General features: G+C 36.6%; 1 protein-coding gene across 1 annotated transcript; it reads right to left on the bottom strand.

Moving 5' to 3' along the window:
- Window positions 1-4720: 4720 nt before the first annotated feature.
- On the bottom strand, window positions 4721-16146 carry LOC113081347 (GATA-binding factor 1-B). Its single transcript, XM_026253445.1, has 6 exons — window positions 15626-16146; window positions 14782-15015; window positions 7488-7946; window positions 6409-6563; window positions 5822-5947; window positions 4721-5472 (listed from the first exon to the last, which is right to left on the bottom strand). The coding sequence occupies exons 2-6, from the start codon at window positions 14990-14992 to the stop codon at window positions 5092-5094; spliced, it is 1332 nt and encodes a 443-aa protein (XP_026109230.1). The 5' UTR covers window positions 14993-15015; window positions 15626-16146; the 3' UTR covers window positions 4721-5091.
- Between the last annotated feature and the right edge of the window lie 552 nt (window positions 16147-16698).

The raw sequence follows: 16698 nt of genomic DNA, 5'->3' as shown, positions 1-16698 counted from the left end.
CAATGCAGATCATACACATAAATGAAGGGCTGAGACTACAACATCCTCAATGTGCAAACACTCACACCCTCTCTCTCTCTCTCTTTCTCACACACACACACACACACTCACACACACACACACATACACTTCAGTGCCAAATCAAAGTACTAATGTTTGGTTACAAACAAAACATGTCTGAAAGATGCTACTTGATAGGTTTATTGTTAATTCTTACCTGTTTGGTACCATTTTACTATTTTGAATTATTAATTTGTTTATTTATTTATTTTTTGCCAGAAATAAATGATTACTGTCTCCTACTTTGTCTTTTCCTGTAATTTCACTCAACACTGAGTTTTTTATTTATTTATTTATTTTTTAATTCTACAATTTTAACCTGTAAGAAAATCTTAAACTTAAGAGGTTAAGCTCATTATAACATTGATTTATACAGATATCAGCCTTTATGCACCCACTGAGTACTATACAGACAAATACTGTTACTGATACTTTTCATATTTATTTGTTATTATACCATCATATGTCACCAAAGTCACCAAAATATTTAGGTTTCGACTGTCTGAACTTACTGGAATGATAATATAAGCATATTTTACATTAAAATATGTTATTTCTAGAGGTAAATAAGTTTTAAAAATCACAAAAAAAATATTATATATATATTATTTTACTATTTTATCGAAGATATTGAAATTTATAAAAAAAAACAAAAAAACAATTGGGATCACACCTGAGACCTTCGTGCCCAAATTTGTCCCAGTAAGATGCTTGAGTATTAAAAAGCACTTCCTCGTCGCTAAACCCCGCCCCTATTGAAGCTTTTTACCTTTACCACACCATTCTTCCCCTTTCTGTTTCTCCTAGGCGCGAGAGCAGGCGCACTGAACTGACGTCATTAACGCAGAGCGCGTGCTCGTTTGAAGACTGTGCTGAGACAGTAAAAGAAACACTGGAGGTCAGTGCTGCGTATTTAACGAAAGTTGTGATTATGATATGACACAATTGTCAATCCGCCTGACCAGACTTTGCATGTAATAAAATTCTCAAAGAAAGATTCAGATATATAATTATGCACTCTATTTACGAATGCACCTGCTTATTTGTGTTATCTATATTTTTTCAGGGTTTTTTCCCTCTTTATTTATGTGAGTGGGCAAGGGCCAACTTGTACAATAATACAATATTTGAAGTAAGCCATATAGGCTAAAACATGGCACTTTTGTTTTCAAACTGTAATCTGTAAGGTAGTGGGGGAAAATGAATGAAAAAAAAAATGCTTAAAAATGTGATCAAACAAAATTTATAAATTATTAATAAATAAAATAAATAAAAATTACATCTAACATTACAGTACTATGTTGACAACAAAAAACATAATAATGTAATGTAATGCAACCAAAACATTTCCCAAATAATATTTTACACATTTTTTATAATAGCAAATTATAAATTAACATATATAGTTTTATTTTACAATTCAGGCTGGGAGTCCCTTGCACAAGGATGATCATATTTAGGGATTTTTTCCACTGTAATTATGACAAAGCCCCTTATTTTCAACTTGTTTTATTAACACAAACTGGGAATATTGATATAATAAATTAATCAACCATGATTTATTTAGTAATTCAGAAATTAAAGAGCTGCATGTTCTTCATTAAAACAAGTAGCTATTGGGTAGTTATTTGTTTTGCATTTCAATTTGCATCAAAATTATATTATTTAAATGTATTAATAATACCTTATTAACTGAAATACTTTCAAGTCATCCTGTGTTAGCTAAAAAAAAATTAAAAAACGATGAGGCACTATTAAAACAACTACAATAATACAGGTAAATATTTAATCAGAATACACAGCTACATTTGAATGGCTGTCAGTGGAGAAAGATGCTTTTATGGGGTCAGTGAGGTCAACAACCTAAATCTTGACTTCTCTAATGTTTCTCACATATTTCATGGCAGTTTGTATTGTGATCAACATTTTTGGCGTACAAAAGCAGTTTTTTTAGCATACTGAGACATGACCTCTATGGGTTTTAAACAAAAACAACAACCCCATTTAAGCCCTTCTTGTCTCTGTCAGTCTGTTTACGTGAATGGAAAAGAGGTTGCGAGCATGAGCGCGGTGGAGCTGGCGAGCGCTAACGTTCGGGCCTGTACGTGTCTGCTGGACCTGTCCTGTGGTTGCTAATCTCTCCCAGTCATTCAGTAGCATTTCCCCCACACTATGGTGCCGACTCCACCAGATAACACGGCTTCACCCTGAATGGAGGAAGCCCATGACAGAAAAAAGCGAACGATGTGCCTCGTGCACCAGGCTTGAAAAAACACCCATGCCATTGCTTGCAGCCTCATTCTGTGCATCTCCCTTTCCCTTTTACTCTTTTTTTATAGAGTCCGGAAAACCAGAAGCCGCCTGCGTTGCACAATGAGGCTCCACTAGAAGCCAGGGGAGCAGAGCTATGTGGTCAACCATGAGAGATGGAAACAGATGGAGGAGAGGGGAGGGGGGCTATCTGAGATATCATCGCCAACCAGAGCTCAGCTCACACAGACACCCATATTCCATAGCGCTGAGGCCTTTTTCCAGACCGGCATGGAACAATGCACGCAATAACGCCAATCTGGTGGCTCAGTGATGCAGGGATTGTAGTTTGCATGTGTTTGGGTGACACTGAATGTCATGTCTGCCATAACAGGTTGATTAGAGTTATGATTTTGACTAGAAAGCAACCGCTGAGAACTCTTTTGTAAACTCACTGTAACAAAAGCTTAATAACACTCAGAACACCTTAGAAACTGAATAGCAAAACCATGGCAAACTCACACAACAGCCAAACATTCTCACATGGCAAAAAAAAACTAACAAAAAAACCTGGCCAAAATATATTCTACATGTATTTTAAATAATTCTTAATTAAATATATAATGCTGTTATACTCAATTAAATATTTTTAGTTTCTACCTTTATATACCAAAATAGATTTCAAAATGTAATTTCAAAAAATAAAAGGCCAAATATAAAAAAATATTTACGTAAAGTACAGGCCTTTTTCCATTTTGAAATATATATTATATGTATTTGAAAATATATTTTTGCTATATATATATATATATATATACAGTACAGACCAAAAGTTTGGACACACCTTCTCATTCAAAGAGTTTTCTTTATTTTCATGATTATGAAAATTGTAGAGTCACACTGAAGGCATCAAAACTATGAATTAACATGTGGAATTATATATGGAATTATATACATAACAAAAAAGTGTGAAACAACTGAAAATATGTCATATTGTAGGTTCTTCAAAGTAGCCATCTTTTGCTTTGATTACTGCTTTGCACACTCTTGGCGATCTCTTGATGAGCTTCAAGAGGTAGTCACCTGAAATGGTCTTCCAACAGTCTTGAAGGAGTTCCCCGAGAGATGCTCAGCACTTGTTGGCCCTTTTGCCTTCTGTCTGCGGTCCAGCTCACCCCTAAACCATCTGGATTGGGTTCAGGTCCGGTGACTGTGGAGGCCAGGTCATCACTCTCCTTCTTGCTCAAATAGCCCTTGATGCCTTCAGTGTGACTCTACAATTTACATAGTCATGAAAATAAAGAAAACTCTTTGAATGAGAAGGTGTCCAAACTTTTGGTCTGTACTGTATATATATATATATATATATATATATATATATATATATATATATATATATATATATATATATATATATATATATATATACACATACACACACACACATATAGAGAGAGAGAGAATAAGAAAGTGGAACATCTATGAATTTGCCTGTGATTTGCAAAACTAAGCTATAATGTGTTTCAGACTATAAATCATACATGAGAAAAAAAATACTGTTGAAGAAATGTTTTTTCCACAGTACAATCTGAATTAATTGTCACTGATACAGCTCGTATGATTTATGTATTTTGGCATCTCTCATCCCCTATCAGCAGTGCTTGACCTGCTCCCCCACTCTATGGAAAGTGCTGGATTTGCATATGTGCTGTCATGGCACATCGTAACTGTCGAACTCCCACTACAAACTAATTCATGCAAGCTGCACAGTTCACAATGGAGTGATAGAAAAACCACAACCACAATGTCAAACGTCTGTTATGATGCAGTCACGTCAAGGAGCCTCGCTGGATTGATATAAAGAATTAAAGCAAGTCTTCACACTCCTCTTGCATCTTGTCAAGATTTACAGCACATGCAAAAAGAAAACAGTGCTTTACAAAAAATTTTATTTGTAAACTGCATTCTTTTCCATACAACATTTTAAAAACAGTCTACACGTTCACAAAGAAAAGTGTTAAAGAAAGATATAGAAAAGTGATTACAAACACAAAAACACTGAAGACAGTCTATATATACACAATCACATAAAAGTTTGGTGTTGGTTTTTGAAAGAAATCTCTTCTGCTCACTGAGGCTGCATATATTTGATCAGAAAATAGAGTAAAAACTGTAATTATGTGAAATATTATTACTACTTAAAATAACTGTTTTCTATTTGAATATATTTTAAATTGCAATTTACTGCTATGATGCAAAGCTGAATTTTGAGCATCATTACTCTAGTCTTCAGCATCACATGATCTTCAGAAATCATTGCTTCTCAAGAAATATTTCTGATTATTATCCATGTTGAAATAGTTTTGCTGCTTTACATTTTTGCAGACACTGCAATACTTTTTTTGGCTGGATAAAAAGGTCAAAAGAACAGTATTTTTGTAACATTGTAAATGTCTTTACTGTCACTTTTGATCAATCTAATGCATCCTTGCTGAATAGAAGTATTAATTTCTTTAAAAAACCTTTCGGAAACCCCAAACCTTTGCCAAAATGTTCATGTAGCTTTATAACTGAGGACATGTTCCACTAACGCTTTACCATATGCTTCATAATAGTCTTAATCTTTCAAGCTTTTCAAATCTAGCAAACTTGTAAAGTGGGTTTGTTCTGTCTTTCTTTAAAATAAACGCACATGATTTGATGTTTTCTACACAGTGGATTGAGATTCCGACATCATGTGTGACTAAAGCATCCAAATATTTTTAGGGCAACATGTTTTTTTCATGCATCCACATCTGTTAAGTTTTCAAGTATGTTTTTACTGAGTATGTTAACACATGGCTGGGCAGCTGGGAGTGTTTTGTACAACATGATTCCTGTCACACCATGCTGGGTAAGATGGCAGCTGGTGGGTGGCATGGGTAGAGCAGGCTGGGCGTGGAAGGCAGCGGTGGGCGGCAGTGAATGGGATGAGTGGCTGTAGACGCCCAGAGCTCCTGGACTCTGAGAATACAAGTCGAAATGCTGATCAGATCCAGGGTTCTTTGAAAAATATAGATTCTCCTCTGTGGGGCTAAACTTCTTCCCTTTCCTGTTCTTGCTGGACATCTTACGGTTGCGCGTCTGGATGCCTTCCTTCTTCATAGCGAGCGGTCTGTTCACCTGATGAGAGGGATTGAAGTATTAGATGCAGAACTAGAGTTAGAGCTACTGTGTGTAATTTCCAACCAAAAGGAGTTGCATAAATAATGATCATCTGGAAGAAATTTGATAAAACTACTTCTTATTTCGCAATACACAGAAAGAGTTCATGCAAATCAGGTAACGGCACAAATGCAGGCAAAAATTGGGTGCTGGATGCAATTTGCATTCTGCGATTCCCACTTGTGAGTGACCCAACTTTACAGTGAATGGGACCACAGATTTTTACATGCATCAGCTTATACTCAATTAACCCAATACCATTTTTACATTTGAATAAAAGTCCAGTGAAACGAGTGAAGGTGCTCACATTGTGAAGCTTGAAATAGAGTCCGCAAGCATTACACACGGGCTCTCCGCTGGCGTTTCGTCTCCACAGCGTGGTGGTGCTGGTCTGACAGTTCACACATTGAGTTCCTGTTCGCTTACTGATGACCTAAAGAGAGAAATATCATATGGCAGAAAGTCTAGAAATCAAATAAGGTCAGTAAGACTTGTTTTTTTCTAAAGAAATGAATACTTTTATTCAGCAGAGACACATTAAATTGTTCAAAAGTGACAGTAAAGACATTTATAATACTGCAAAAGATATTTGAAATAAATGCTGTACTTTTGAACTCCCTTCCACAAAAACAATAAGCAGCACAACAGCAAATCCGCATATTAGAATGATTGCTGAAAAATCATGTGACACTGAAGACTGGAGTAATGATGCTGAAAATTCAGCTCAACTATCATAGGAATAAATTACATTTTAAAATACATCCAAATAGAAAACAGTTATTTCTAGTTGTAATAATATTTCACTGTTTTTACAGTATTTTTGATCAAATAAATCTCTATTTTTTTTTTTAGTTCATTCTGTAAATCAGTGAATTGAGTATAAGTGAGGTGTACCAGTCTCTTTTTGGGTCGGATGAGGGGTCTGTTCTGTCTATTCATCTTGTGGTACAGACCGCAGGCATTGCAGAGGTAGTGTCCCGTTCCATCACGCCGCCACAGAGGGGATGCAGTGGCCCCACAGTTCACACACTCACGCGGCTCTGTCGCCACTGAAGATCAGAAATAATGTTTACATTGCACATCATTTATCAGAAATACACAAAGAAAAAATAAAGATTTCAATTAGAGCATTTACAGACCGATGTCCTACTTTTATTTTGTTTGTTAGAAAACCATTTATGTTCATTTATGATTTTTAAACAATTCAGAAACCAACGTGCTGATTGGGTAACATGTAGTAATTGAATCACAAAGAACATTCTAATATAATTTTTTTTTTTACATTTTGACAGTAAAATATAAAAATAAATACTGGGGTAAAAACCTGTTAGTTGGTTAACAATAAGTTCCCTTATTTTACAGTATACTGTGAAACTGTATCTTAAGGGACTTTTCTTGTAATTTAACAGTAAAATACTGTTTAATTTGCAGTTTTCATCTTATAATTTATAGTTAAAAACTGTAAGCTTACATTCCCAGAATTCCCTGTGTGACAATTCATACATCTTAGTTCATTAGGGTTTAATGCTACATCTTATGTTAATTCATATTTATTGCATTATTTTAGTGTCATATGTATTAGTATTTACCTCAGCTTGTGGAAAAGATACTTGCGATGAGTTTATTATTAAGGTAAAAAACTGATTTAAGTCATTTTAAATAAAAATGACTTCATATTTTTACTAAAATTCCTAAAATTCTTTATTATTTTATTTAAATATGAAAAATGTTGGGATTTAAATATTGTAATTGTTCTACACTTTGTGTTGTTTGTTTGGATACCATAATAAAATGTATTAAAAATAGAATAACAATAAAAAGACCAGAACGGCTCGAGTTAATGGATCGCCCCTTGAAGGGTTAGACTCTAGAACATTCTTAAATCAAGATACATTTAATTGAGAACCAAAATTACACAAAATATTTAGTCATTTTCCATAAATAAATAAATTTGAAAAATTATACTTCCTCACCTAAAGGAGAGAATTTCATCTTGCTGCATAATTTGGGTGAGAAGGACGAGGGTGTGTAGAGAAGTGAACTGTTGTAGTTCTCCGTGAAGCTCCCATAGGGACTGTAGTGGCTCAGTGACTGCGAGTGTGTTTTTGAGGAGTGTGTCTGCGCATACACACTGCTCAATGAGGGGGAAAACACACCACCAAACGCCTCCCCTCCTCCAGGAGGACTCAGCCTCTGTCCTTTCATGCTCTCCTGCACAATAAGGGTATCCTTCTGGTCCTGGATAAGGGAGGGAAGGGCAGAACGAGGCGGTCTGGCAGAGGAGTGAGGCGTGGAGCCGTGGAAGGATGAGGAAAACACACTGCTGTGCCAGGATGATGGGGAGGATGGGAAGAGGTTGGTTAGAGATGGGCCGTTCGAACTTTCCAGCCAGGACAGGTTTCCCAGGAATGGAGAAGAGTAAGCGGGATATACTGAGAGAGAGAAGGAGGAAGGAAGCTTAAATTGGGGAAGTCTGTTAATGCAGCTCCAATGAGTGGCTTAAGTAAAAAAATCATGTTAACAGCACCAAAGAGACACTGTGATATGTAAGGAAGCCTGTTTCTGCCACTAAATAGAAAATAAAACAGGGTAATTGTGACTTTTTATCTTTAAATTCTGACTTTTTGTCAGATATAAACTCGCAATTCTGAGAAAAAAAGTCAGAATTGTGAGATAAAAAGTTGCACTTACCTTGTTTTATTTTCTATTCAGTGACAGAAACAGGCTTCCATAGATATGAGAAAGTATTTGGACATAAAAAGTATTTTTTACTTGCGTAAAAATGCTAAAAAATAATAATAATAAAAATCTTATAAATGTTACTTCGTATAATTTAATTTAGATCTTCAAAGCACAAATCCTGAATCTTTCCTCTTTACTCTTATTGAGTAATCAAGACTTTTATTCAAATTTTAGTCAACTTTTATTCATAACAGCCAATGACATTTGAGACAATGACAATGAGATTTGCCTTGTGAAGAGACACAACACTATGGAAGCCATTCCCACCACTGAATACATTTTTTTTTTAAAGTTATCGCAAGTTTTCACCTCACAATTCAGGATTTTTTTTTTTCACAGAATTGTGAGATATGAACTCACAATTGCTAGTTGGCACAATTGCTTTGGCCTTCTGGAAAGTATGATCATTTACTGTACATGTACTCAATACTTGGTACGGGCTCCTTTTGCTTTAATCACTGCCTCAATTCGGCGTGACATGGAGGTTATCAGTTTGTGGCACTGCTGAGGTGGTATGGAAGCCCAGGTTCTTTGACAGTGGCCTTCAGCTAAATTTCTTGGTAAACAGGTGCATTGATTTTGGTCTTCAAAAAACACAATTGACCAACACCGGCAGATGACATAGTACCCTAAATCTTCCCAGACTGTGGAAACTTAACACTGGACTTCAAGCAACTTGGGCTATGAGCTTCTCCACCCTTCCTCCAGACTCTAGGACCTTGGTTTCCAAATGAAACACAAAACTTGATCTCATCTGAAAAGAAGACTTTGGACCACTGGGCAACAGTCCAGTTCTTCTTCTCCTTAGCCCAAGTAAGACTCTGATGTTGTCTGTGGTTCGGCAAATTCCTTGACATTGTCTGTGTGTGGTGGCTCTTGATGCCTTGACCCCAGCCTCAGTCCATTCCTTGTGAAGTTCAAACTCTTGAATCAATTTTACTTGACAATCCTCATAAGACTGTGGTTTTCTTGGTTGGTTGTGCATCTTTTTCTTCCACACTTTTTCCTTCAAATCAACTTTCTGTTAACATGCTTGGATACAGCACTCTGTGAACAGCCAGCTTCTTTGGCAATTAATGTTTGTGGCTTACCCTGCTTGTAAAAGGTGTCAATAGCTGCTTTTCCACTGTTGGACCACTGCAAGCCAGTGCTTTAAACAGGCCGGGCAGGGCTAATAGCCTCGGACCTGTAGCACCAAGGCCAAAATAGCGCTGCGTTTCCAGTCAGGCCAGAAGATCTGCTGTGCTACACTAAAACCCACCCTTTACACGACCCTCTAGAACAACATCACGCAACCCCATTGTTTCACCAACAAAGAGAAGAAATAAGTCAATGGAACTAGCACGATCACAAAACAAACATGATACAAGCAGCTGTTTGTTTGCATGATTTGTTAAATATTTAAATCTAAAGGGACAAAGTTTTTTTTATAATAAGTGATACTTTGATCATAATGAATTAATTTATCAGGATTTAAAATTAGTCACATAGAAATAAAGCCATACGAACAGCCTGCTATTCAGTCGAGTCTGTTTCTGTTTATTTGTAGTCACAGTATATAGGCTACATCACATTTAGAAAGAATGATCATTTTTATATTTTTATAAAAGCTCCCGAAAAAAAACATTATCATATTTTTATGACATAGGCTACAAGGAGCTAAACTCACAGGATGAGACTTGCGACAGATAAAATATGTTGCTAAATAAATACACAATTGTGATAGAGAATAAGAAGCTGCTGGCTGATTTCTTAAAGTAGTCGCATTTACCATGTTTACTATGGTAACGTTAATGGCTAGCATGCATAGTCTTTTGATCACTTATAAATATTTCTATGATGATGTGTAATTGGTTTATTGACCATTTTTGGAGTATATTGTGTGAAGTACACTGGATATTTTCAGTTGTGTCATTCCTGTTCTTCCACTTGGTGATGTCTCATTTGGTCCTGATCTGAACTATTGCCTCTAGTGGCAAAGAAATTGTGTTGCAAATGCCAGAGTGGCAAACCTGAAATCAATGCAACTATAAGTATGGCTTGACTCTGTTTGTTTGTTACCAACACCCTGATGAAGGCCAGTGGGCCGATAGGTGTTGGTGTTTTATGCTTTATCCCTTTCAAATAAAAAAGTCTTTTTAACTTTTGCATCCTACTGAGTGCCTGGACTTGGATTTTTTCCAAATTCTTTTTCATGAACAAAATACTGTCAAATTTTTAAAACGTTTGGCTGCTGAGGGTCATAAGCCAGTTCGTAAAAAGGGAGGTGACATTTTTAGGACATCATCACTAAAAATGCCAAATCTTTATCTGTAAAACAAAAAGAAACAAATTCAAAAGATTCTAAAGCCTATCATGTCATTTGTCATAAACTAATGTCATTTTTGGCCATGTGTTCATATTGTCGAATGTTCATTCCAAATTATGTTATCAAGGAATCGCCCTTGAGGGCTTTGGCTCATGGGAAGGGCTTGCAACCCCATAACAAACTGATCTGGATTCCAGAAGCAGAGAAAGCATTTAAGAATATATTATTGCTACAAACATCACCAACACTGGGACTCCCAGACCCAGAGAGAAATTTTGTACAAACTGTTGATGAGAGAATTGGTTTCTGATTTCTGTTCTGTTACAGGATCATGGGGGAGACCTGTGGCCTATTTTTCGAGTAAGCTTGATTTGGTAGCGGCAGGCATGCAAACATGCCTGAGAGCTGTTGCATCTGCAGAAAAAAAGCTATTTTAGCTTCAAGGGAAATTGTGGGGTAGTCTGATGTGACATTACTCGTGCCACGCATGGTCTTTGTGATCCTGTTGGAACAGAAAACATCCCATCACCACCATTGTCAACGGTCAGGTGTCTCAGGTACAATGCAATTCTATTAGAAAAAGATGCACAGTGTTAAATCCAGCTACACTGCTCTCTACAAAGCAGGATGGGAAAGCACATGATTGTGTTGCCACATTTGAACAGGTCTGTCCACCAAAACCAGATTTCAAAAGAAACCCCCTTAGGAACACTTAATTCTATTCATAGATGGTTGAGCATCTAGAGAGCCAAATAATTGGCAAAAACAGAACAAGTTAAGCCGTAACCACTGCATATGCAACAATAAGATCTGGAGCGCTCCCCGCGGATTGCTCTGCGCAAGCGGCTGAATTGGTTGCATTGACAGAGGCTTGCAAAATTGCTAATGGACAAACAGTTACCATTTTTACAAATTCTTGTTATTCTTTTGGGTTTGTCATGATGTTGGGCCATTGTGGAAGCACAGAAAATTTATAACGTCTGATGGTAAGCCTGATTTAAACCATGAGAAAATAGCAGCATTGTTAGAAGCAATTTTGCTACCAAAGTCAGTTGCTATCTGCAAATGTGTCACACATTCCAAAAGTTATGATTTTTTGTTTTTAGGTAAGTAAGCTGATACCACGGCAAAGGACACAGCGGTGAAAACAGAACCTTCTTTTACCTGTATAACATTTAACAATGACTCATTTACAATCCCTTCTGATTATCTTACAGCAATGCAAGCTTTTGCCACAGCAAAGGAGAAGAAACAATGGGTGAAGGCCGAGTGCAAACTGAAAACAGGCCAAGTACTGAAGACAGAACATGTCTGCCAAAACACTGTTTCCCACACTATGCAAAACTTGTACATGGCTTAGATCACATGAGTTAAGGGGGAATGATTGATTTGCTAAATCAATATTGGTTCACAAAGGGATTCACTTTCTTTGTGATATTGTCAATCATGTATGATTTGTGCCACAAGCAAAGTGGACAGAGGGCAAATGATGCCTCAAGCGGCACACCCACTTCCAAATCAGCGATTTGATAATGTACAATTGAAAGCAAAATTGATAATGCAAATGAAACCATCAGTCAGATGTGACATTAAAGAACTAATTAATGAAGTGTTGTGAGCAAACAGGACTGTCTTGGGTATAATGAATAAGAGGAAAAAGAACAGTCCATTTGAAATTTATTTAACTTGAGTCCATTTGAAATTTAGTTTGGCAGGCTAACTCCCAATGGAGTAGGAGCAGAACCACAACCACTGTGCTCTACAGCCTTGTGTGAAGATAACATGCTTAAGTATTGTCGAAAGTTGTCTCTTGCATGATATCAGGTCTGGCTGATAAAACATGGTAAAAGTGGCAAAGAGAGCTACGAGGTCGTACGAAGTCACTACAGGAAGGTTTGAGCGCCACCAGAGGGCTACAGCTCAGTAAAGTGATTGACCAGCTGCCCCGTGCCAAGGGGGACGTCTGACTGACTTAGGTGAACAAACATACAGTGGTGTATGGGAGCTGAACACGCAGCAACATCACTGTGTGGGGGTGATCTGAGGTCAGTTTGGGCCAACGGATGACAGCGAAGGACTTGAGCTGTTAGGAAACATACCATCAGACCACTGCAGCGAAACTACACGACCAACTTGACAGGAGGGAACACAGGCTGTGGAACGGAGCTGAGAAGTTCTTCAATGCTGTAATTCAGGAGCTCGGGGTCAGCCTTCTTCAAATTTAAGTCCGAATCACAAGGTATGAACTGATAAGTTTCCTGAACACTACTAAGATGACGAAACTAAGAGGACTGAGGCTGACTGCACTGCAAGACTCACTTGTTCTGGAGAATATATTGGGTTAACTGCCATCTCAACACTGGCCATGATTTTATTTTTGCTGTGTATGTGGCCTTGTGTAGTGGGAATGATTAGAAGATCTGTAAATTCAATCATGAAATCTTTAGTAATGCATCAGAGTAATGTACAATGTCTTGTTGAAAGTAAGAATAATGTGAGTGCTTCTGATGAAAATGATGAAGACAATGAGATGCTAAAATCTGACCCCTGCAGCAGCTCTACAGAAGAAGAGTAGTTAGTAAGCATTACATGCTGTAGAATAAAGAGGGTCTAAAGCAGGTCATTGTCCGTGTTACGAGATGATGCAACTGGAAGGAAAGTTAAGAACGTTTTTCATTTTTGAATATCACACTAAGATTTTAACATATAATCAAATATAAGAGTTATTGTTTTCTTTATAGCTTCCTTATATGTTAGGAATGACTATGTTCCATAAAAAACAATGCAAATGCTTTTTTGCACCCTTATGAGAGTAATGGTGTTTTAAATCTTGAATTTACATGATTGATGTAAACTATAAGGGTAGTGTATTCACAAATTTGTCTACATTTAATCAATATAAGTGATCAATAATGATCAAAAGGGAGGAGAAGTGTTATGGACATTTTTACCTTTGTTAATTTGGCATTGATTGCATTCATCTAATTTAAGCATCTTTTAAACATACAATGAATAAGGTAGTATATTTAGTCCATAGGGACATTGAGTTATTTTATGTAACTTACGTAACTGCTTTAGGTTGAAAAACAACATTTATGGGGAAACTGTGTACCAGGGACGGGCAGTTTTGAGAGTGACTAGACATCTTCCATGTAATGTGCATGAGATGTGCATGTGTTATGGAGTGATGTGCACTGAGCAACATGATTGGCTCAAAGGTCCTAGTCTGTCCTTCAATGTATCTTTTTACATACTATAAAAAGTGGGCTGTGAGTCTGTGTGTTATCTCAGCTGTGTGTAAACCAGATCATTCTCTGCAGAGAATTAAAGCAATACAAAGACAAAACTCTGTTTGATTTTTTCATTCTCAGTCTCTACAAATTGTAATTGAATTAGAATTTCCACGACACTTTTTTGACGGCTCAGGAGACCTGTGCAGGTGTTTTGATTTGTTTAGCTGACTGGCATGTCACCATATTCTAATTTGTCGAGATAGTGACTTGGTGGGTTTTTGTTAACTGTGAGCCAAAATCATCACAAATAAAAGGATCAAAGACTTAAACTACTTTAGTCTATGTGCATTGACTTTATTTAATACACAAGTTTCACAATTTGAGTTGAATTACTGATATAAACTTTCCACAACATTCTAATTTATTGAGATGCACCTGTATGTTCTCAGAATTGCAATTGTTCATTTATATTTCGCAGTTCTGACTTTATTTCTCAGGAATGCGAGTTTATATCTCACAATTATGACTTTTTAACTCGCTATTGAGAGTTTGTATCACCCAAATATGAAAATAATTGCAGAAACAGGCTTCTTTAACAATTCATTTGAAATATAGCCATTGCTGAAGACGTCAAAATAGCTAGATTAGTCCCATACTTTCACTTACATATGGTTTCTCTGTACTAGTTGGTTCTTTTTATATTATTCATAGGCTTTTTTCTTTATAGGACAATACAGTACATTTTGGACATGTTAATACTATGGCAATGTTCATAAAGTACAAAAAAATATATAATAGCATATAAATATGGTAATTGTTTGGTACAGTACACACTACTATTTGATTAAATAAACACAGCCTCTGTGAGCAGAAGAGGCTTCTTTCACCTCAAACTTGTGCATGCTAGGTAATGTATTTCAAAGTACCATGTGACACTGCCATAATATATCTTTGACAGTGTGCTGTGTCCTGTACATGCGTTACCTGAGCTGGTTTGGAAAGCTCCAGATGGACGACCATTGACAGGGCTGCTGAATAAAGAGGGCAGGCTGCTGTGATCGGCATCGGTGTAGGGGTACACTGAACCCTCCTCAGTGTGGACCATATAGCTGGAGTCAGGTGGATAATTGGGCATCACCTCTGATGATACCATGGAGGAGGAAACCCAGCGAGCCTGTTCAGTGGAGGTCTCCATGTCTGTCAGGAACTCCTTTTGTACTGTGTGAATAAGGACATTTAATGCACATGGAAAATGTCACATAGTATATGTATATACATATATATATATTTATTTATTTTATTTTATTTTTTCACCCTGAAGTAGCATGTTAAAGTGTAGTGCAATGACAGAAAACCTCCTAATTAAGCATATTTCTGTTAGTGAGAACAAGAAGATTTTTTTGCATTGAGTGTATCGGTTACAATCAAAGCTATTATTTAATTATTTCAATAACTGCAATAGAATATCTTCAGTTTAAAGCTGAACCACATACAAATACATTTCACAAATACATTCTAAGTTTGTTTGGGAATCAATCTGCAATCGCAACAACTTTTAAGAATATTTACATTTCAAATTACATTTAACACAAAACCCATAATTTTCCATAGCAAACAACCCCATAAGCACAGATCTTACAATAAATGCTACTGATTTGAAGAGAACAAGACAAATCACAACAGCAGTGACAGTGTCACCTGTCTATTTAACAGAAATTACACTTGGAATCAAATTCCTCTAAAAGCAAGATAAGCATCGCTTGCATTGTTTGATTTGCTTATGCAGCTGTAGATATGGTAATGTAGATCTGATTGTAAAGTGGCATACCTGAGCTTATCAGTTTGGTCTTCAGGACAGGTGTCTGTGACGAAAATGAGCACCGCTGATGGTCAGAACTTTATGAAGATGTGAAGATTTCTGTGCTCTGGCATAGTGGGTGATTGAGGTTAGACATGTGGGGACAGTGGGCGGAGCCACAAACAGGTCAGCTTCAGCAAATGGTGTGTCTCAAAAGTTCAAATGCACAAAAAAGTCTGGAAATATGCCACATGCAAATGAGAATTACAAATATGCAATGCCAACATATAGTATAAAGACCAAAATCTAATTCTCAGATCTGACACAGAAAGGTTTCTATGTGGAAGTTGAACCTAATTCATCAAGAACATTTGAGTAAATTCTCAAATATTAGCTTTAAACTATTTTACAATTATACTTAAAGTATAAGGCATATAAAACTCAATTTAAAAAAATAACCAAACTTATAATCGAAAAATAATCAAATCACATCACTCACCCCAATGCCTTTCCAAACCTGTATGACTTTCTTTTGTGGAGCACAAAAGAAGAAATTTGGACCCCATTGACTTTCACTGTATGGACAAGAAATTTCTAAATATATTTTGTGTTCCACCGAAGAAAGAAAAACAAACAGGTTTGGAACAATGTAAGAATGAGCAAATAAAGAGTGTATTTATTTTTGTGTGAGCTATCCCTTTAACTAAACTTGCTATAAATTCTATGAATTCTAACCATCGTAAAAAATAAATAAAAATCTTGATAGAAGCCAAACCACCAGTGGAACAAAAGGGAAAGTGGAGCCAATATAAGATGCAAAGCGCAGCTTAATATGTAACACAAGAGGACAGTTGAGCTGATTACACTAATGCAAATAGAGACAAATGCTGCAATCGTTCTAAAGATGTCCAGCTTCAGCACATGCACACAGAGCAAGGCTGTGGAAGTCATTTGTTAATCAAAGCGTACCGTTTTCTTTCCTTATGTTTGTTCAGTCTGAAGGGAAATTAGAGCAGTGAATGATGTGTTAGAGTGTCTGTCATTTAGCTCCAAAAATGTAAAGTATAACAGACTTCAACAGAATAAAAAGTCCTGGTTTGGAG

Source organism: Carassius auratus, unplaced genomic scaffold (assembly GCF_003368295.1).
Source record: "Carassius auratus strain Wakin unplaced genomic scaffold, ASM336829v1 scaf_tig00033856, whole genome shotgun sequence".
In the NCBI taxonomy this organism is placed as follows: domain Eukaryota; kingdom Metazoa; phylum Chordata; class Actinopteri; order Cypriniformes; family Cyprinidae; genus Carassius; species Carassius auratus.
Note: the sequence above shows the minus strand (reverse complement) of the source record. Positions and strands in the feature narration are given on the sequence as shown.